At 50.9% G+C, this 22081-nt stretch overlaps 1 protein-coding gene across 10 annotated transcripts in view; it reads right to left on the reverse strand.

Moving 5' to 3' along the window:
- LOC131102883 (RNA binding protein fox-1 homolog 3-like) overlaps nucleotides 1-22081 on the reverse strand; it is a 247406-nt gene that overhangs the window by 134393 nt on the left and 90932 nt on the right. For 9 of the 10 annotated variants that reach the window (XM_058048547.1, XM_058048548.1, XM_058048540.1 and 6 more), the window contains one exon: nucleotides 21389-21483. In XM_058048547.1, coding sequence (XP_057904530.1) covers nucleotides 21389-21410 — 22 coding nt within the window. In that variant the 5' untranslated portion in view covers nucleotides 21411-21483. Of the gene's footprint in view, nucleotides 1-11128; nucleotides 11259-21388; nucleotides 21484-22081 lie in introns of those variants that run through there. The other variant, XM_058048552.1, reaches the window with a different exon arrangement.

Genomic DNA, 22081 nt, shown 5'->3' on the forward strand with positions numbered 1-22081 from the left:
CAGGTCACAGCAGAAATGTGAGGCGGGGACAACGCCGGCGCCCCGGGAGCGTAAATCCAGCGGCACCTGAAGGCGGCGGGCCGTCCATCAGCCGGACAACTTTGGGTCTCCCGCGTCCCACCCGGACACAAATCCTGGCTGTCATAAATCTGCACCGCTGTCAAGAGTCTCTGCTGGGGTGGGCCGACGTGACCCCCCCCTGGACGCCCCCCCCCCCCCCGGAGGGACTCACATACTCCGCCACACCGGCTCATACTAAACCCCGCCCCACCTTACCAGTGACAGCAGCACCATGTGTGCATGGAATCGTCCCCGGCCCCCTGACCCCGCCCCCCTGACTCTGGTCCCCGGTCCCCGGCCCCCTGACCCCGCCCCCCTGACTCTGGTCCCCGGCCCCCTGACCCCGCCCCCCTGACTCTGGTCCCCGGCCCCCTGACCCCGCCCCCCTGACTCTGGTCCCCGGCCCCCAGCCACCAGTGTGGTGCGTTCAGGTGTGAGGTGGGCCCCTCATGTACCTTGGTCTGACGGCGTGACTGCATCACGTTGCCAGTCGGCTGCCAGAGCGCGTCTTTATTTATTGTCTAACGTGGAAGAATAATCCTGACAAAGACGACATGTTTGCTGTCAGCTTTGGTGGAAGCCGCCATATTGTCAGGGGACAACAAAACGGCAGCGGTGTGTGTGTGTTTGTGTGTGTTTGTGTGTGTGTTTGTGTGTGTGTACTGTACCGGCGTCTGACACGTCGTCGCATTACGGCGGGCTTGCAAAGCAGCCTGTTTGCAATTCCGGGCGTCGCTGTGCATAAAACCCCCGCTGATTGGGAGCGCGTGCGCCTCACAAACCTTCACGTTGTTGGTTTTAGCGGGCGGATTGTTTACTGACTGACATCATTTGCTCCTCACGTTTTTCGCCACATCGACTTTGTTAAAGCGCACGTAAAGCGCCAGGCCCGACGGGCGGAAAGTGATTAGTCATCAATTTAACGTTGATGAGAGTCCCGACGTGCACCTGCTTTGATGACCGTAAAAAGCGGCCACGCGTCCCGCCTCCGCCGCCACCCCCCTCTGAGCTCATCCTCTCACGTAAACGCCGTGGTCCGAGTGTTATTTACAGCCAGGAATTCCCTGAGAGGAGGTGCTGGCGTGCCGATGCCGAGCGGAGACGTTTCGGAGCCAAAAGGACAATTAAAGAAATGAAACCAGGAGGAAGTTACTAGTCTAGCCGAGTCAGCATCTTTGGAATTGAGAGAAATACTCCACCAGAGTTCTTGTTACCATCAATGAGGCTGTCCGGCATGTTTGACACGCGTGACGCGTGCTCATGCTAAGGACACAAAACACGCTAGGAAGTCTGGCTGGGAGATACGCGTCCATCCAGGAGACGCCATGGTGACGCTGCTTAGTCTACACCAGGACGAGGCTCTTCAATCTGCAGAGCCAAGACAACTCCTATTTATAAAGTGCCACAAGGCATGCTGGGTACACCAGTGGAAACTCCACTGGACACTGTGATATGTCAGTACATTTACTTTTATTTATGATTATTTATCTTACATCTTATGAAGACGGTGTCATTACGCAATCTGTACCAGAAACCCAAATGAGGCGAGGCCTTCGTCACTTCCTCCTTTTGCTCACTTCTACCACAGCGCTTCTTCGGCGTCACGTGCTGTGGTAGCGAATATTCTTTCAATGCGCAATACCGTATATGTCATATCATTATTGGATTAGCAACTCTTATGAAAATATTTATTAGCACATGCATGTTTCTAGCGTCATTATTGGCCAAGACTGAGCTACATAAGAACTTACACCATCTACCACGGATGTAAACGCCATACTATTACTTATTATTTATTCTAAATTATTTCAATTATTTGTACAAATGACTGTTTACGCTGTACATTGTTCATATTTGATGTCATCTATTTATTATTTATTATTTATTATTATACGGGAGCCAGGCACCGATATTTCGTTGGTAATTTCACTGCTGTGTTATTGTTCAATGACAATAAAGAAAGTCTATCTATCTATCTATATCCGGCTACGTACAGTAAACAGTACAGTAGGAATAAATACAATAAAAAAAACAAGATGCTAGAAACCAGCCGACCAGATGGCGACGCCTCCTTTACGTACGTAGGACCCACGGCGCTTTCATCTCGTGCCAGAGGAACACCTCAGCAGTAAATTCAAAAGTCAAATATTAAGAGGAAATTCTAATCTGACAAGAAAAATATGTAATTTGATGACACTGATGGTAATATTACGAGGAAAATGTCATCTTAGGAGCATAAAGGTGAAATAATGAAATAAACAGATGCCATTTTAGTACAATAGAACTAACCAACGCCATCAAGCACCCCGGTGGCCACGCCGGGTATTGCTGAGCAGATGAACCTTTACGTCCTCCCCCCCGCCCCCCCCCCCCCGCCGTGAGAAAGTGTCCCCGCCGCCATTACCAAACTCTTCAGCGAGCACTTGTGTGCATTCAGCACATTTGTGCTGGTTGGATATTTGAAATGTCAGGACATTCACTCTGCTTACGAGCGCCACAAGCCACGAGGCCGCCCGCCTGCCCGCCCGCCCGCCATACTGCCCGCCTCGCTCCGGCGCGCGCCCCATGTATTATTCATGGCGCCGTGTACGCGCCGCACTTGACTTGGCCGGCGTTCTGTAAACACATGCACTAAATTATGGAGGTGTCTGTTGCGGGGCGGTTGGGCGCGCTGCAATGACAGGTTGGACGGCCGGCGGCGGGGGGCGGGGGGCGGGGGGCGAGCGGCTGTGTCAGCAGCAACATTAAAAATGTACAGATCTCACCCCCCCCCCGGGCCACCTGCAACAGCGACCCCCGCTAGGAGCAACACCTGCCAATTCTACACATCGCCTTGTCCGCTGCTCCGTCGCCACCCCCAGCCCCCAGCCCCACCCCCGGAAAAAACGACAGCACGCCCAAACGTCAAGTCGGACGAACGCTACCTGGTGGTTCTTCCTTGGTGGAGAGAAGAATCAAGGAGAATGGCATTCCCTGATGGCGTAATTGGCCCCCGGGGGGCGGGCGGTTGTCATCTATTAACCTCAGCTTTATTGGATTCATGTGACGCAGTCATTTATTTACACTTTTTTAATTGGCCGATATTCCTGTCGGCACAGCTTTCATGCTCCTGCCGACTGACCGGGATGGGAGGAGCACCCCCCCATATCGCACATGGGGGGGGGGGCCCAAAGTCATCTCATCTTATTGGCCGTCACCACTTCCTCAAAGTAACATTCATCATGAAACTACAAAAAGGGAAAAGATAGAAGAAGAAATAAAGGAAAATTGGGGGGGCTTTTTTAGTTGGGGAGGGGTGGGTTCCACACGTGCGTTGAGTGGGGTCCCTGATACGGCCAAGTGTTGCTTTCCAGAAGTTTCGTAACTCTGCAAATGACGGAAAGGCTGCTTTTGCGGCATCCAGGCGGCATTGGGTAACAATCAGGCAATCATGCATCAAGTGGCAAAGCCGCGGTCTTCAAGGACTGCGGGGTCAGGGGGCGGGCTTAAACAATTAGCCAAGCATCTCTTCACCTGCGGCGAGGTCGCTGAGACAACAATACTTCATTAGCAGGAAGCCACGCTCTCATAGAAGGTAAAAAAAAAAAAAAAAAAAGACTGGCTGACTTCTTTGACTTCCCAGAAGAATGGAGAGCAGCGGGAATGCTGAAGGCCGCCGCCCTTTAATTCCGCCGCCGTCGCACACAAGTACTCTCCACGAGAAAAGCCGGCCTTGACTCGGGTGCCTGCAGCCGCAAATTAGAAGCGTGCCGTGACGGCGGCCATGTTTAGTGCGACAGGAAGCCGGGAGACGCACCAACAAGGAGCATATGCTTCTTCATAACGCTGAATGACTACCCCCCCACCACCCCCGCCCCCACACCCCCCCCCCCCCCCAAGCTGGCAGCAGAGAGCTAAATGAGCAACGTTCCTCTGCGGAGTCGTCAATAACCACACAGCCACAAGCACGGCGTCAGCGTCCGGCCTGGCCAACATCCCATAATTAATCAGCTCGCACACGCGCCGCCCGGCATATGTTCATCCATTTCACGCCCCCCCACCCCATTCCCCCCCCAGGCAGCCCGTCTGCGTACATTTTGTACTTTTAAAAACATAAAACCTCTCAGCTGTCCTGCCAGTCAAAGACATTTGATCCCTGTCAATCAACGACGCCGTGCAGGTGATCTGAGGGTTCCTGCCTTCATCATGGAGAACATCATCGTTGTGTGGACAGAGACTGGTCCCTGTGGAACCCCAAGGAGACCAGATGAGAAAAACACAAACACTTCAAGACTTCCTAAAGACTGGATGGACTTTGATGCTTCCATGAGTTCACCTGGAGAAGCTCCGCCCCCTCTCCAGTCTCTACCAACCACAGAATGAGCTCCGTCCGATCTACCGGATCTACCGGATCTACCGGATCTACCAGGGAACGTCCAATTGTGACCTCGGCTTTTGGGTGGCAACCGGTTCTAGATGGTTCCAGACCACCAGGCCAGGTTCTTCCTCTCACCTTGAAACCTAAGCTGAGGTTCTGATGCGCGTCCATCACAAAGAACCCACAAAGAACGCCTCACCATCCCAGACCTACAGACCATCCGTCTCCTCCCAGCGCCATTTGGACCCAGCAGTGCTGAGTCAGGAAGAACACTCAGTCCTGAAAAGAAGCCGGCCTATCTCAGACCTTCCATCGATTCCCTCTGCAGCGTCGTGCTCCCGACCCGGCGGAGCAAGGCATCGCTCCTCCAAGTCTTCCTTGCTTCCTTTCCTCAAAGCGCCAGCATCCTAATCGCAGCCGGCTCGTCAGATTAATGGCGAAATGTGATAAACGCCGCCCATTCCACCAGAATTCCGCCAACTCAGGACTCTGGCGCGGCGGGAAAATGAGGAATCGGAGGCGGAGATGAGACAAGCGAGATGTTTGAGGTCATCGCTTTAAAAAATGTCTTCTAATCAGAATTAAAACTGTCTGCAATATCACGCTGATGATTTCATTAGCAGGAAATGGAGACGCCATCCATTTTCCCTCTCTTTTTGGGCCGGGGGCGCGGGGTGGGGGGGGTGGCGGGGTTCCGAGCCTCGTAGGATTTTCTTCCTCTGCCAGCAAAGCCAGCTCTCACTCTTCGACTTTTAATAAGCGGCAGAAACTAAAGTGACACGTCGCTAACGTTCTAGCTATCTTTAACCGCTAGTCTCACTCAGCGTCCTCGAACCTTCCACGCTTCCTTCATCGTGATTGGTCAGCGTATCGATAAATCCGTACTCACGCGTATCAATCACGATCAACGTGTCCACCGATCCAGGAACGGGAATGGAAGGAGTTCAGCGTGAGACCAACACATGGTTCCTGTCTGCCATCCCTGGCCCCACCAAGGGGGGCGTTTGGCGTCCTGACCCCCAGAGGGCGGGGGCGGGGTGGCCGCTACGTGCGCACGCAGAAAGCAGGACTTCCTACTGACTCGTTTCCTGACTTCACAACGCTGGCGTCGTCGCCTTAATTGAGCCGGGCGACGCCGGCGTCGGCGTCGGCGTGGCGGTCCCGCGGGCGACCCCGATGGCGCTCTGCGGCCACTTTGAAGCGCGTCGCCGCTAAGCGAGGCTGACATGTCGGGAGATGAAAGTCTTGTCATTCATTTGCCGCTGACACTTTGCGTATGCTAATGTCCGTGCGTCTTTAGCTCAGGAGGGGGGGGCGGCGACGTAGGCGCGGGTCGAGGCCCCGCGGGGACCATTTGGGAAGTGCGGGGGCGTATGGAGGTGTCAGATTGGTCTCAATGAGGACACCTGGCTGCAGGACGTGATCCAGTGCTGAACACATGTTTGATATCCAGCTCCGAGCGCTACTTCCTACCTCTCTTCCATCCATTAGCCATCCTGGCGAAACGTTTGGTCGCTATCTGCTGCAGCGTCACCAGGCGGTAGAGGAACAGCTGTCAATCATCTCATCACACACAACTACTCTTCTCTTCTACTCCTGATTGGTGCCTTTCCTTTCTACATCCCCAACCCAGCATGTGATGACGACATCAGCCCTCGTCAATATCACTAATACATCACGGGTGTGCAAACTGCGGCTTTAGTGGATATTCGTGGAACTCAACAAGAAAACCTGCGACCACAGCAGCAGCCATTCTACAGGAGGAAAAGTCCAAACATGAGGAGACAAAGTAGAAAAGAAATAAAGGAGTTTCAATAAAGTTGAAATATTCAAAAACTGCTTTTGTAATCATAATATCACGACAAAAACAGATAAAACAACAAATAAAGGCAAATCGGACTGAGGCGAAAGTTAGAATAAAGTCCAAATTTCACGGGGTTAATTATAATTGTAATTAATAATTCAATAATTACATCAAGAAAATGGAAATTACTTGGAAGATTAAAAATTCATTTTAGGAGAAGTTAAAAAAAAATAATAAAAAATTGCTATTTCACAAAAAATGATCTCCTATTCGGAGCAGAGAGTTGAAATATTAAAGAACAAAGTATGTTGGATATGAACAGTAGAAATAAAAACAATGCTGCCATTTTAACAGAATAAAGTCCAAATATTAGAAGGATTAGAAACGGGTAATATTTATTACCAGGAAAAGCAGATTTGAAATATGAATGAAAGAATAAAAAGCCATAATCGGAGAAACACACAAAGAAATAAATGGGATATTTTGTCATATAAATGTCAATATAATTTATAATAGAAATTTCAGATAATATTAAATATGGGAATAAACATTCTTGGAGAATAAAATTCCAATATTTGAGGAAAAACTCAGCCGAAAAGATGTATGTGTGTGCGTATGTGTGTGTGGAGAGAAAATCACGCACGCATCCGTGCGTCCACGTGTCGCCGAGGACGTTCACTCGGCCACATCTCGACGTCCACATCGTCCGTTTGGCTGCGGCTGGCGAGGAGCGTTGAACGCAGCCGCCCGGCAGCCAAGGTCTAGTGCCCGTCACCTGGCAACCGAGCCAAATAGCGGCGGCGTGAAAGGCGGCGCGTCAATAGAATCTGCCTTTGCTCGCTATTGACACGCCGTTAGCTCCTCAAGTATTCACAGCGGCTATTTAGAGACGCGGAATTGCACTGTATGGATCTCCGTGGGATGAATGAGTCCACAGGACCGATGCGGTCCAGCCCGGGACTTAGTCATTCATGCTAAGGCGTTACCTAGCTGTCATCTTTTTCCAGCAGGGGGGGAGCACAATACACGGAGCTCATCTGATGTGGCGAAATGTTGTCATCATGACAAGAAGCCAGAAAGGAAGTGGTGGCGTTTGGCCTTGGCGGAGGTCAGCCGACGCCGTCCTTGCTGTTCTACAAACACGAGTGGATTTCCTTTCATTTTCTGCTCATAAAAGTCAACTTCTGCTCAAAGTTGATCAATTCGGCTTTGATTGGCGCACCACCTGTCAGGTCCAACTGCACCCCCCCCCCCCCAATAAAAGAGTCCATTTGATCCGGTGAACCTCGCCTCGCCTCGCTCGCCGACGGCGCACGTCACCTGACTCGCAGCAGCTGCCGCCATCTTGGCCCGGTGATTGACTGGCAGTCGTTTCACCGCTCGCAGATGTTCCGCCGCCGTGCACGCCGGGAAATGAGCTGGCCCGAGCGCGCGCGCGCTACTTAGCGCCAGCTAACTAAGTCGAGAGTGGAATACGCGTCTGACAGATGCCTCGCCATCAACGTCCAAAAGCCGTTCGTGGGACTTTCATTTACGCCGGGCGGGCTGACCTCGCGGAGGGAGCAAATAAAACTTTTTGCTACACGAGAGCGGCCATATTTCAAGTCCTACCGAGCTCTCTGCCTGCCCTTTAAAGCGCTGACCCCTCCCCCCCACGCTCCCCACCCGCTGCTGCGTGATTAATGCTGCCAGCCTTTTATTGGCACGCCACTTTCACCGATAGGTCGCCTGCTTGACCCCCAACACGCGCACGCACGCACGCACACACTAACGCCAGGATCGAAGCCCAACGGACTCGGGGTGGTCACGGAAAACGCCTGCTAAGGAACGGCTGCTTACTGGACACGCCCACACTCCCAGATGACTGAGCGGAATTGGTCATTGTGAATGCAGTACTACATTGTTGTGTTCTACATTGGCCACTAGGTGTCAGTAATTGCTAGGTGAGACAGGCACAAGACATCACTAAGGTTCCCTAGGGAAGACATTTACTGTGACACGGCTCGAGGAGGAGTGTTACTGACTCACTATTTTTGTCAACTGCAGTATACTGGGTAATACCGGGTACGCAAAGCCATTTAAAGCCGCCATTATGGTCTATTGTAATGGCGGAAAGACACAGGATGTAGGCTGACCAGAAGAAAACAAGACACTGCGTCATGTGCTTTTCCACAGAAATGGACTGATGCGTGCAAAGCAGCTAGCCTCAAATTGACAAACAGTTACCACTTCCACACGGCATGGGAGGAAAACCTTTTTCACTCCATCAAGAAGTGTTACGCTCATGTCACTTAAGCTAACGTCCTCAATGCGTCCTTACTGCTGCCGAGTGACCACAATACTACGTATCACTTGTTGATGTATACTTGTACACTTGTTGATACTACGTATCACTTGTAGTCCAACTCATACATATACATCCCGAAAGGATCAAATCAAATCAAATCAACTTTATTTGTATAGCACTTTTCCTGCAAGGAGATGCAACACAAAGTGCTTTCCAGAATTAAAACAATTTCCACAATTAAAAAGGAAAACAATGAAGCAAAAAGAAAGCCCCTCCTTCCCACCCTCCATACTAGACCCACACCCACACACACACACGCAAGCACACAATCACACACAGTAGGGAGACATGGCATGGTACTGAGGAACAAGGAAACGCCACCTTTGGGGCCGTCCACACTGGGAGGAGCTGCAGGCCCTGCCATCGGAGGACCAGCACCCAGGCCCCCCGACTCCGTTAGACGGGCGGACCCCCACATTAAAGGGAGCAACCCCCAGCCGGCCGTGTCAAAGGGACCCAAGGATAGCACCCCCTCAGCATACCCGAACAGCCCCCAGTGTGGAGGACCCCCCTGAGGAAACACTGGAATGAAAGGAAAGGACGTGAATACAGCACATGTCCTGGGAAAACAGGACATTTGGTCACTCCACTGCCTGCAGTGCGTATCACATTTAGCAAAAGCCACCCACACAACACACACACACAGCCGTGGGCACAAAGGGCCGGAACACAAACAAACTCATTTGTAACCTGCCATGACACGCACACACACACACACACACACACACACACACACACACGCGTGTGCGGATCACGGTGTTTATCAGAAGCACTCCGGCATCTGCAAGGGGATCATAATGTCAGCCATTGATCGGGCGGCGATCCATACGCATCCCCATTCAGATATGTATTGATGCCATTTAACGGGCGTATTAGTCGCGGCCCAGGTAAATGTCAGGAGTTCTGCTCCAGCGTTTCCAGGTCGTAATTGGACTCAAAGGTGGCGTAATGGAATCGGACGGTCACATGGAGTTAATTCCAAACATGAGGCCGGGGGGGGGGGGGGGGGGAAGAAGAAAGAAAAGAGTCCTGAGTGGAAAGCAACTAGCTTCCCTTTGAACGACATCACGTGCGCGTTGTGCTTTATCGCCAGGAAGTAGCCTGCACCGTGTTGCTGCGCTACTTCATCACACGCACCTCCACATATTTTCCGAGTGGAGGAAGAGCTGACTGCAACATTTTTCTCCTCTTCAAAAAAGTAGCCGGTGTCAGGATGATAAATGAGGGATCACGAGGGAGAACGTGCACGCTCGCATTCGGGCGCTTCCTGCGGTGCCTGTTGCCGCTCCTGCGCGGAACGTGCAGGAGACGCATGGCAAAGCCGTAGCCCCGTCCCAACAACAATGATTAGTCATAGCAAGCGTGACATTTCGGCCGTGGAAGCGCGTGAGGAGCATGCGGGGAACGCGCACTTCCTTGTTCAGGTGTTGTCTGCCAGGCGAGGTTGATGGCTAATTTCCCGCAGGTGAGCTCACAGATGTGAAGAACATCTGACGGGCCCTGGCGGTGCTGATGCGGGGCGGCGTGGGCATACCTCCCAACATCCCCGACTACATCGGCTCAGCATCGCGTGAGCGACGGCGGCAGGAAGATTGATGGGCCACGGCGAGACGACAACGCACACACTTTGTTTTGTTGGTTGGCCTGAAAGCACGAAGGCTCAGAAGAACCAAGTTGGTAGCCATCTCCAACCTGGCGTTGGCATGGCAACAATGCAACGGCGGATGCGGTGTGACGCTTTACCTTTAATGTTTGGGTTATACACCATATATGAACGCTAAATATCAAAGGAATAAACCATTGGACCACGATCATGGGGGCGCCTATCAAGTGGACCCTCACATCACGTACATACGCCCCCTAGAGGCCATGACTGCATGAGAATGACAACACAGCAATCTGATTGGACGCTGACGAAATGCTATGATCTTCTGGCAACATCACCAATCTACACAGTGCAGTGTGTACCAGGTTGAAAGTATCAGATTTCAGGTATTAAGTACCATGTACCAGGCATTGGGTATTCAGGTATAGGGTACCAGGTACCAGGTTTAAAGTATCAGATTTCAGGTATCAGGTACTCAGTACCATGTACCAGGTATTGCGTATAGGGTACCAGGTACCAGGTTTAAAGTATCAGATTTCAGGTATCAGGTACAAGGATTCAGGTATTAAGTACCATGTACCAGGTACTGAGTATAGGGTTCCAGGTACCAGGTACCAGGTTGAAAGTATCAGATTTTAGGTATCAGGTACAAGGTTTCAGGTATTAAATACCTTGTACCAGGTATTGGGTATTTGGGTATAGGGTTCCAGGTACCAGGTACCAGGTTTAAAGTACCATGTACCAGGTATTGAGTATAGGGTTCCAGGTACCAGGTATCAGGTAGAAAGTATCAAATTTCAGGTATCAGGTACACGGTTTCAGGTATTAAGTACCATGTATCAGGTATTGGGTATTCGGGTATAGGGTTCCAGGTACCAGGTTGAAAGTGTCAGATTTCAGGTATATGGTACAAGGTTTCAGGTATTAAGTACCACGCAGCAGGTACCGGGGTACCTGGCCGCAGGTCCCAGGTATCGGGTCCCAGGTACCGCCAGCGACCCGTCAGAGCAGCAGGTCCCAGGTATCGGGTCCCAGGTACCGCCAGCGACCCGTCAGAGCAGCAGGTCCCCAACTTTGCGGCGTCCTTTGTCCTTCATGCAGTGACTTTCTTGTCCTGCTTTGTTGTTGCTTTTGTGGGAGGAACAAGCGTCTCGTAAAGAAGCTTTGTTGGCTTTTGCTTAGCGTGACAATGTCGCACGTCTGCAGATAAGAGGAGGAGAGGCAAAGTTACTGCTGGGCGCTGTCCGGCCGAGGCTGGGATCAATTACAATGCAATTACAATAGCAGACAGAAATACAAGCCGGGCCCGGGTTCTGTCGGCACTGATCAGGGACAGATAAGAACCTGAGGGATGGCCCGGAGAAACACATCTCTATGCTGTCAATAAATTACTCTGCTGGGACGCTCCTTTCCCGGGGTGGGGCGACACCATCAAACGGTACCGGGCCCCATTCCGACCTCGGTTGCGGTCCATCGAGCTGTCCGCTGGGAAAGACAAGCGGGCGGGAAAAAAACTTAATCAGCACTTCCTAGCGACACGGCGGGGGGGAGAAAGAAAAAAAGAGCAGTGTCTATATCACCTCCCAGAACCCGGATGCGGTTCGGTGACGTGGCGGTGGGCCTCGTGCACGGAAACAAAAAGATGAGCGATAACGGCGAGCGGCGCGGCCGCATCGACTGCTGCCAGTTAGCAGCATGTTAAGGAGTGTATTAGGGATTAGAGGGGATTAGTCATATCAGATCACTGGAGGGTTATCGGCGGTCGCAGCACCGCAACATGGAGCCGGTCCCCCCCCACCACCACCACCAAACCGCCCCCGCCAACACGCTCCCCGACGTCCTCGTATAAGTCCGCTTATTAACCCATTAAGCTGCAGGATTTATGAGTTTGGAGAAACAATTAAGGCTGTGATTTTTATTAGCAGCTTGATAGACTGCCTCCTCCCGCAACACTAAACCGGAGTTAGCCCCCCCCACTACCCCCCCGCTCCAAATATTAGCGTGATTTAGGATGCAAAAGCAGCACACATTAAAAGAGCTGGGAGCTTTTTCCAACTGCGCTCGCACACAAAACCAATTTAGTGGCCATTGATCGCCTTTCAAGCAATTAGATTTCCATTGATGGAAAAAGTACAGAGCGCACCGAGGAGGCGGGGGCGGGCGCCTGGAGGGGGGGGGGTCAGCGGTCGCTGCTGTGATTTGCAGGTTTATTCAAGCTATTTGACCGCCTCTCCTAACCCCTGACACCCCCGCCGACCACCCCAACAAATAATTCAAGCGGCCGACGTCGGATTAAATATCCGTCTTTATTTCCAATATCGCGTCTTTGTTTCTGCAAACTTGGCTGATTCTCTAAATTGCGGAATATTGAGCGTTCCTGGGTCCGGCCAAGCGAGTCCCTCTCACGGGGAGGGGGGCGTCATGACCGCGCCGACCCGGCGGTGGTCCTCGGCATGTACGGCGCCATCAGGAGGTCAATTCCTCGGCCAAGGTCTTGGCGGGAAAACGACGCTGTGATTCTCCCACCTTTCACGAAGCCGGGGCTTGATTATTCCAAGTATGCGCTGAAGGTGAAAGGGCAGGAAGTGGATTCGGGGTATAAAGCGGGAACACGGAATGCCATTAATGTGAAAGTAGGGAGTAATTCCCGCCGCGCTCCCAGAGGAAATCCAGCTTTGGCCCGAGCCTGAGGATTTTGACAAATGCCTTCCTCAACGGCAGCAAAGGAGACAAATGTTACATTTAAACACAAATACTTCATTTCCGCTTTTGGTGACTTGCGGCAGATATCATTAATCAGGGTGGGGGGTGGGGGGGCGCGGGGCGAGCATGCTCAGTGAGCCCGCTAAGCGCCAGATGATCGCCTCCTTCCACTCAATCCATCAAGTGTGATTGGAGAAAGAAAAGGTTGAGAAAGTAAAAAAAAAGAAATAAATAAAGAGTAATTACCCCCGGCTCCGAGGTGTTCCCGGGACACCTCGACCCCGTTTATCACGCGCGCCGCATGACAAAACGGCGCCCCCGCCTGCGCTAGGCAAATATGACGCAGGAGCATCCGGAACATTTGACTCGCAAAGTTGACGGGAGGAACACGGTGACTTCCTGTGCTCGGCCATGACACCAGCAGGTTTGGCGCCACCCGATCGTCTTTAGCACATTATAATGGGACCGTCTCAAAATGATAACTTGAACTCTGGGGAGGTGTTCAGGGCACGGCCGAGGAGAGACTATTGGAGAGACCGGGTCTCTCAGCTGGCCTGGGACGGCCTCAGGATCTGCTGGTAGGAACAGAATAAACGGGACGTGGCTAATCCTTGGTTGTCCCCAGTTTGTAACGACTCCTGTTTGGAAGATATGCCATACCAATACTAGATTCTCTTTGTAGACGTGATGTAACGTGATTAGTACAACTATACGGACCGTCTGGTCTTCCTGGACGCTTTTAGAAACTGCGTATGACAATAAAAACCACCCAAAGAAGTTCCCGTGGAGATACCTGGAGAGGGCCAATCTAATAAGATGGTGTCTGCTCATTACACGGAGTCATGATGATATTGAAACATTTGCTGTTCCAATCAATGGTCAAGCAGAGGAGAGCTTGTGTGCGTCCGCCGCTGGCCCCGAGTCAAGTCGGAACTCTCCGAGTGGCCTTCTAGTTATTGATCAGTTTGCTCAGACGTTCAATGGCGAGATGAGTGTTCAGCATCGCGGACGTGTTTTGCTTGGTCACGTCGTCTTTTAATCACAGTATTTCATCAAAACACATTCCGGCTTTATCCTTCGCGCCGCTGCCAAGACACTTCAGGACATGGCGGAATGCTGGAGTAATAAAAGTGCGAGTAATAAAAGGGCGACCTTTGTTAGCGTCCTCACCGTTTAGCCGTTTTTTTTTGGTTAACATACAACATTTTGCCCTGGTTTGTGTGCATTTTCCAGTTAGCATACAATATGTCACGTACCTCGTTGTGTTTTTGATACGTCAAACTATAATTACCCATCCCATCCGAGGGTGGGTCTGGGGGGCTGCTGGGTCTGGGGGGCTGCTGGGTCTGGGGGCAGCAGCCCAACAAAGCTACGCGTGATGAGGCACTCCCCCGGCCAGCTGAGAGACAGTCTCTCCAACGTATGCCCTGCACCCCCCAGGGAGGGGTCTGGCAGGCATGCTCACCAGATGCCCCATTTCTCTCAGTCTATCTAACTGTAAACATTGTTGGCTTTCTGGAAGGATTTCATAGGATTTACATGAAAATGAATTCGGTTAAGGTCCGTTTTGGTTAGAGTCGGCTCTTCTGGAATGAATGAATGGCGCTAACCAAGGTTCCGCTGTACAGCAGAATTCGCCAAAGGTGCGATTGTTCACCTGCTAACAGGGGATGCTGTGAGAAAGGTTAGCTTCACCCTGCTGGTGTTGCCTTGCTGCACAGGGGAACCTTGGTTAAGGCCGTCCCACTTCTGTCGCCAATCCATTTATGTTTGTCTAACTGGTCTAACTGGTCAAGTCCCATGAAGATCTCTTCCCTGACCCTGAGAATGGAAAGATGACCTGCAATGCCTCGGACCTCCACCGCACGGGTCTGACCCCCCCCGGTCATCGTGGAGGAACGCGGGTATTGGGATGCGGTGTTGCCGGAGGAGAGAATAAAAACGAAGCAGTGATTTTGTATTTGGGAAGAATGGAAAAGGAGAGGAGGGACCGGCATTAAAGTTGATGTATGATCCCTGCCGGTGGAGCTGCTTGGAAGCGTGGCGGCGGGCAGGTGATTGGAAAGCGCCGCCTCTTTAAACAACGTAATGAGCCAGAGAGGACGCCACCCCGCCAGCCCCTCCCCCCACCTGCCATGTCTCCTTAGCACCTTTTGGAAGATGGATTTGTATTTTGTCTTTTTCCAGAAGATAGGATTTCTCCTGGTGACGCTTGTCATGTCAGGAGGCTCCGCCCCCTGCAGGGCGCCGCCGATGCCTGCAGCGGGAAAACACGTCAACAAATAAACTTGACTTTCACTCCAAAATTAGGGAAAGAGATTGTGGTGTTAAATCAAAGGCAGGGGGCGGATCAAGGGGCGGACCGGGGGGCGGACCAGGGGTCACCGGCGTGTCGTTGACATGCTGAGTGTTTTCATCGCGCTCGGACAGCAGGAGCGCGACGCTTGAACGCTTCTGGCGGAGTGAGAATGAAATAGTCTCTCTCTCCTCCTCCTTTTTCCTTCTCCTCGGTGGCGTTTAAAATCAATTCATTCAGTGGACTGCTGACACAGCCGGCCCGGAGAGCCCAGGATTTATGGCTCCCTCTAATGGGCATGCTCCGAAGCAAAGGCCTGCCGTCAGCACAATCCCGCCGGCCCAGCGTCCGCCAGCCCAGCATCCGCCAGCCGAGCGTCCGCCCCGCCTCGCTCCCTCCCCACGTCCCGCTTTTAAAGGCGCAGACGCCCTCCGCCTCCGTCCGTGCAAACGCCACAGCAGAACAAACAACCGGAATGCACGTAGTACACCGGTACTGCACCAGGTATACTACTACTACATAGTACTTGACTTATGCAGAGCTGCAACAACCAATGTTTACATATATTTACTTGTCTTTCCTCTGAATATCATGTAAAACGCTTAGTTGCACTTTGACTATGTGCCGTAAATGGCCCGTGGGTCACATCTTGGACACCCTGCAGTAATAATCAGTCCGACTCACCGCGCAAACTGCACTAAATAAGCTAGCATTCTTCGCCGGCGACAAAGACAAAGCGCTAACAACAGTCACATACTGTAACGTTCACTAACAAAGTGCCTGCAAGGCATGCTGGGTAGTCCAGTGGCATGCTGCAACATAGTAATGCGTTTTGCGTAGAATGAGGCATTTCAAACCAGCAATTACTACATACTGCATACTACGTACTACATACTGCATACTGCGTACTACATACTACAGCCATGAAGTCATGGCCCCCACCCACCCAACCAAGTCCTGTGAGTATCATCACGACCACGTTTCACCTCTCAAGGTGGAAAGACACACAAGTGAGCTTCTCAAGCGGGAGCAACATGAAAGGCTTTGGGAACGCCACGAGCTGTCACCCGGAATGAATGGAAGTGGTTGCAATTAGCGGGAGAAACTTGAGCATATTTCCAAGTGGAGTGAAATCATTTGCTTTAATGTGATGGATTAGTCATTTGTTTCAATTTAACATTTAGTGCCGATACGTGGAGCTAAAAGTTTGCCAACTTCCATCCTATTAAACATTCCTGTCTTAACAAACCGCCTTTTGGATGGGAATAAAAATGTAGGATTTGGGAAGAAAAGGAACATTTTGGAATGAGAACGGTTTAGAAATGTGAATTGAGACTTTTGGCGCAGAAGATAAGATAAGAAAAGATGGCGTCCAGGCAGTGGCGGTGACCATCAACCATGTAAGCATCACATCCAATAGCACAATACACCCCCCCCTCACCACCCCCCCACCCCCCACTGACTTACTGACTGGCTCCAGCTACCTCTGTTGGATGAAACAGGAAGTGATCAAACGGCATCACAGAGCTCATTAGCCAGCCTTCACATCCGCTAGCATGATGCTCTGAGACTACACGACACCTCATTTGATTATTTCTGGGGGGGGTGGGGGGGGTCACGCATTTTAAACAGCCTGCCGTGTGATTCTAAAAACAAAACACCTCTGAGGATGATATTCAATAAATCATAACTAAATCATAACCGCAACAGCAGCGCTCACAGGAAGTAGACCTCGCAGACAGGAAGTGTACTTCATCATACTTCATTTCATAATCAACCCCAGAATGCAGTAGAGTAGTAGTACCAGGATGCTGGAGGAGGAAGGAAGAGGGACGACAAAGAAAGAAGGTATCCATATACAATATTGGGAAAATTCTCATGAAGTACAGAGAGTGTACTTATGGAGGTGTAGTAGTACAGAGAGTGTACCTATGGAGGTGTAGTAGTACAGAGAGTGTACCTATGGAGGTGTAGTAGTACAGAGAGTGTACCTATGGCGGTGTAGTAGTACAGAGAGTGTACCTATGGCGGTGTAGTAGTACAGAGAGTGTACCTATGGAGGTGTAGTAGTACAGAGAGTGTACCTATGGAGGTGTAGTAGTACAGAGAGTGTACCTATGGCGGTGTAGTAGTACAGAGAGTGTACCTATGGAGGTGTAGTAGTACAGAGAGTGTACTTATGAAGGTGTAGTAGTACAGAGAGTGTACCTATGGAGGTGTAGTAGTACAGAGAGTGTACCTATGGAGGTGTAGTAGTACAGAGAGTGTACCTATGGAGGTGTAGTAGTACAGAGAGTGTACTTATGGAGGTGTAGTAGTACAGAGAGTGTACCTATGGAGGTGTAGTAGTACAGAGAGTGTACTTATGAAGGTGTAGTAGTACAGAGAGTGAACTTATGAAGGTGTAGTAGTACAGAGAGTGTACCTATGGAGGTGTAGTAGTACAGAGAGTGTACCTATGGAGGTGTAGTAGTACAGAGAGTGTACTTGAGGAGGTGTAGTAGTACAGAGAGTGTACCTATGGAGGTGTAGTAGTACAGAGAGTGTACCTATGGAGGTGTAGTAGTACAGAGAGTGTACCTATGGAGGTGTAGTAGTACAGAGAGTGTACCTATGGAGGTGTAGTAGTACAGAGAGTGTACCTATGGAGGTGTAGTAGTACAGAGAGTGTACCTATGGAGGTGTAGTAGTACAGAGAGTGTACCTATGGAGGTGTAGTAGTACAGAGAGTGTACCTATGGAGGTGTAGTAGTACAGAGAGTGTACCTATGGAGGTGTAGTAGTACAGAGAGTGTACTTCAGGAGGTGTAGTAGTACAGAGAGTGTACCTATGGAGGTGTAGTAGTACAGAGAGTGTACCTATGGCGGTGTAGTAGTACAGAGAGTGTACCTATGGAGGTGTAGTAGTACAGAGAGTGTACTTAAGCAGGTGTAGTAGTACAGAGAGTGTACTTAAGGAGGTGTAGTATTACATAGAGTGTACTTAAGGAGGTGGAGTAGTACAGAGAGTGTACCTATGTAGGTGTAGTAGTACAGAGAGTGTACCTATGGAGGTGTAGTAGTACAGAGAGTGTACTTATGGAGGTGTAGTAGTACAGAGAGTGTACCTATGGAGGTGTAGTAGTACAGAGAGTGTACTTAAGGAGGTGTAGTATTACATAGAGTGTACTTAAGGAGGTGGAGTAGTACAGAGAGTGTACCTATGGAGGTGTAGTAGTACAGAGAGTGTACCTATGGCGGTGTAGTAGTACAGAGAGTGTACCTATTAGCGGTGTAGTAGTACAGAGAGTGTACCTATGAAGGTGTAGTAGTACAGAGAGTGTACCTATGAAGGTGTAGTAGTACAGAGAGTGTACTTATGGAGGTGTAGTAGTACAGAGAGTGTACCTATGGAGGTGTAGTAGTACAGAGAGTGTACCTATGGAGGTGTAGTAGTACAGAAAGTGTACTTATGGAGGTGTAGTAGTACAGAGAGTGTACCTATGGAGGTGTAGTAGTACAGAGAGTGTACCTATGGAGGTGTAGTAGTACAGAGAGTGTACTTAAGCAGGTGTAGTAGTACAGAGAGTGTACCTATGGAGGTGTAGTAGTACAGAGAGTGTACTTCAGGAGGTGTAGTAGTACAGAGAGTGTACCTATGGAGGTGTAGTAGTACAGAGAGTGTACCTATGGAGGTGTAGTAGTACAGAGAGTGTACCTATGGAGGTGTAGTAGTACAGAGAGTGTACCTATGGAGGTGTAGTAGTACAGAGAGTGTACCTATGGAGGTGTAGTAGTACAGAGAGTGTACTTAAGGAGGTGTAGTAGTACAGAGAGTGTACCTATGGAGGTGTAGTAGTACAGAGAGTGTACCTATGGAGGTGTAGTAGTACAGAGAGTGTACTTATGGAGGTGTAGTAGTACAGAGAGTGTACCTATGGAGGTGTAGTAGTACAGAGAGTGTACCTATGGAGGTGTAGTAGTACAGAGAGTGTACCTATGGAGGTGTAGTAGTACAGAGAGTGTACTTATGGAGGTGTAGTAGTACAGAGAGTGTACTTATGGAGGTGTAGTAGTACAGAGAGTGTACCTATGGAGGTGTAGTATTACATAGAGTGTAGTTATGGAGGTGTCGTACTACAGTAGTACAGTAGTACAGAGAAGGAAGTATTCGGGTGAGCCGCATCCGAGACGTCGTGTAGAAAGGCTGACATTCCGAACACGAGGAAGGAAGTGGGAAAGCTTTCCGTCCTCAGGCTGATGGAAAGTGTAATCGCTGAGAAGGGAAAAGCTTCCAGCGTCTTCCCTCATTTCTGCTCTAAATGAAAATGACCCCCCCCCCCCCCCCCCCGCCACCCCCCCAGTCAGGGATGTAATAGCGAGCGTGAGGAACGCCATCATCATTTAGCCAGGAAGAAGCAGCAGTTCTTGACGGAGCTCATTTGCATATTGCTCGTATAATGGCGGCGCTTCTAACTAGCGGCCCCGTGTCGGCCATCTTGGAAGGCGGAGTCGATTCCAACCAATCGGCGGCACCTGTTGAGCTCCTGCTGCTTGATGGAAATCTTTCCATAAAACACGCGAGGAAGCTTTGGCTTGTTTACGCTCCAACGGCGGCAGGCGGGGGGCTCATGACGCCCACCGGCTCTCCGTGATGGTGTGATGTGGGGGGGGGGGGGGGGGGGGGGGTAACGGCTGGTCCATCTTAGCGAGCACACTGCAGGTGATCACGGCAATAATAGCCAACTGTACGCCAGCAATTAGACTAATGGAAAGTGTCCCTATTTGGCCTGGTGTGCTGCCCCCCTCCCGTCCCGCCAGCCCCCTCCAGGAGACGTGGAGTGGAGAGGAGCCATTGATCCTCGCTGCCACCTGCTCTACGGCTCCACGGAGGCCGGGCGGGGGAGGGCACGGGGGAGAGATGACGGCGGCTCCGAGCTCTCAGGCATATGGCCGCCCGCCTTACGCCGCACATTAGCACCAATATGGCCGAACTGGGGGGGGGAGGGGCGAGCCACACATACATGGCGCCTTTATAGCAGGGGTGGGGGGAGTGGAGAGCAACACAATTTGTACTTCCTTACGTGCTAACATGCTAATATGTCAAATACTGATGTGGAAGACATGAACGACTCGCAGGTTTTTCACTGAATCGGAACTTATGGCTCATCTCTGTTTAACTCTTTCAGTTACTGCCCATCAGCTGTCATTCATTCTTACTGTATTCTTACTGTAATCTGTACTGTATTTGAAATCCACAAAGCTAAGCACCCCCAACCCAAACATTCAACACAGACTCAAATATCACTAACTCACGGGTACTCAAGAAAGACTGGAATTTCACTCGTGGGTTCTTGACAAAGACTCCGGTTTCACTGATTCACAGGTGCTCAATGAAGACTCGAAATTCACTAACACATGAGTTGACAAAGACTCGAGTGTCACTGACTCACGGGTTGACACGCAAGTAGAGGAACATTGATGTTTTACTGACTCACGGGTACCGGACAAACGGTGGAATGTCACTAACTCACAGGTTGTCAAAGACCCAACTTTCACCGACTCAGGGGTTATAAACAAGTCAAGTCTCACTAATTCACGGGTACTGGACAAAGACTCGAGTTTCACTGAAGTGCCAGCACTTGACAATGAATCAAGTTTGGCTGACTCACGGGTACTTGAATAATGCTCAAGTTTCACTGACTCACGGGTACTTGATGAATGCTCAAGTTTCACTGACTCACGGGTACTTCATGAATGCTCAAGTTGAACTGACTCACGGGTACTTGAAGAATGCTCAAGTTTCACTGACTCACGGGTACTTGATGAATGCTCAAGTTTCACTGACTCACGGGTACTTGATGAATGCTCAAGTTGAACTGACTCACGGGTACTTGAAGAATGCTCAAGTTTCACTGACTCACGGGTACTTGATGGAAGTTTCAATGACTCACCAGTCCTGGACAATGATTGAAGTTTCACTGACTTGTGGGTAATCAACAAAGACTCGTGTTTCACTGATTCACCAGCACTCGACAAAGACTCGGGCTACACTCACTCATGGGTACCAACATGGTTTCTGCACTCGCGTACTTACACTTGGTCTTTAGAGTGCAGAAGTGCGTTCGCTAAGTGTACTTATAGAAGCATTCCGATTGAGACACGGCATCAGACAATAAAATAAGCTAGCTAGCGAGCCGCGTCTTTTACGCCATGAGAGTCAAAAGGAGGCTGACCTGCCCAGCTGGGGGTCTCCATGTACAGGAAAGGCCGGTGGGGCTGAAGCTGGTTCCACTGGACTCGATGGTGCCGCTTCACCGCGTGATCAAGCCTGGGGGGGGAGGAAGACAGAAAGAATTAGAATTCCATTTCCTGTTAGCTTGTTTCCATGACGTGGAGCCTTGGCGCGCGCGAGCGTCGCGGCACGCTGATGTTTGTTTGCGTGCGCCGCCGCTGTCTTTTCTGCTGACTCGCGGACGCTGGCGGGGCGCAGGCTGGCTCCCGGCCAGACGTCCGGCCATTGAACCGCGGCGAGAGCGCATCGATTCCAATCCAGCAGAACTCCCGGCGCTCCTGCTCGCCGCCTCCTGGAAGCGGCCCGCACCTGATGGAGCGTTTGCAGGGAGGCGTGCCAAAGCAATTTGTCATTTATCAAAAGTAATTAAAAGCAATTTCTTCTCTCTTGTTGATTGGGGATTGACTAATTGTTGCGTGTGCGTGTAGGGGGGGGGGGGGGGGGGGGCACCAAGTGAGAGGAAAAGCTCGCTTGTGCAAAAGGAGGGCCAGACATCTGCCCGTGTGATTCCACATGATTACGAAACGGTGGCGCAGCTTCCCATACGCAGGCCGCCGCCACTAAATAATATATTAGCAGCAGCATATTGACCGGCCGACTTAAAAGGCTGCGTCAACACAAGAGTGGGAGGAAA

The sequence above is a fragment of the Doryrhamphus excisus genome, chromosome 15 (genome assembly GCF_030265055.1).
Source record: "Doryrhamphus excisus isolate RoL2022-K1 chromosome 15, RoL_Dexc_1.0, whole genome shotgun sequence".
NCBI classification, from domain to species: Eukaryota; Metazoa; Chordata; class Actinopteri; order Syngnathiformes; family Syngnathidae; genus Doryrhamphus; species Doryrhamphus excisus.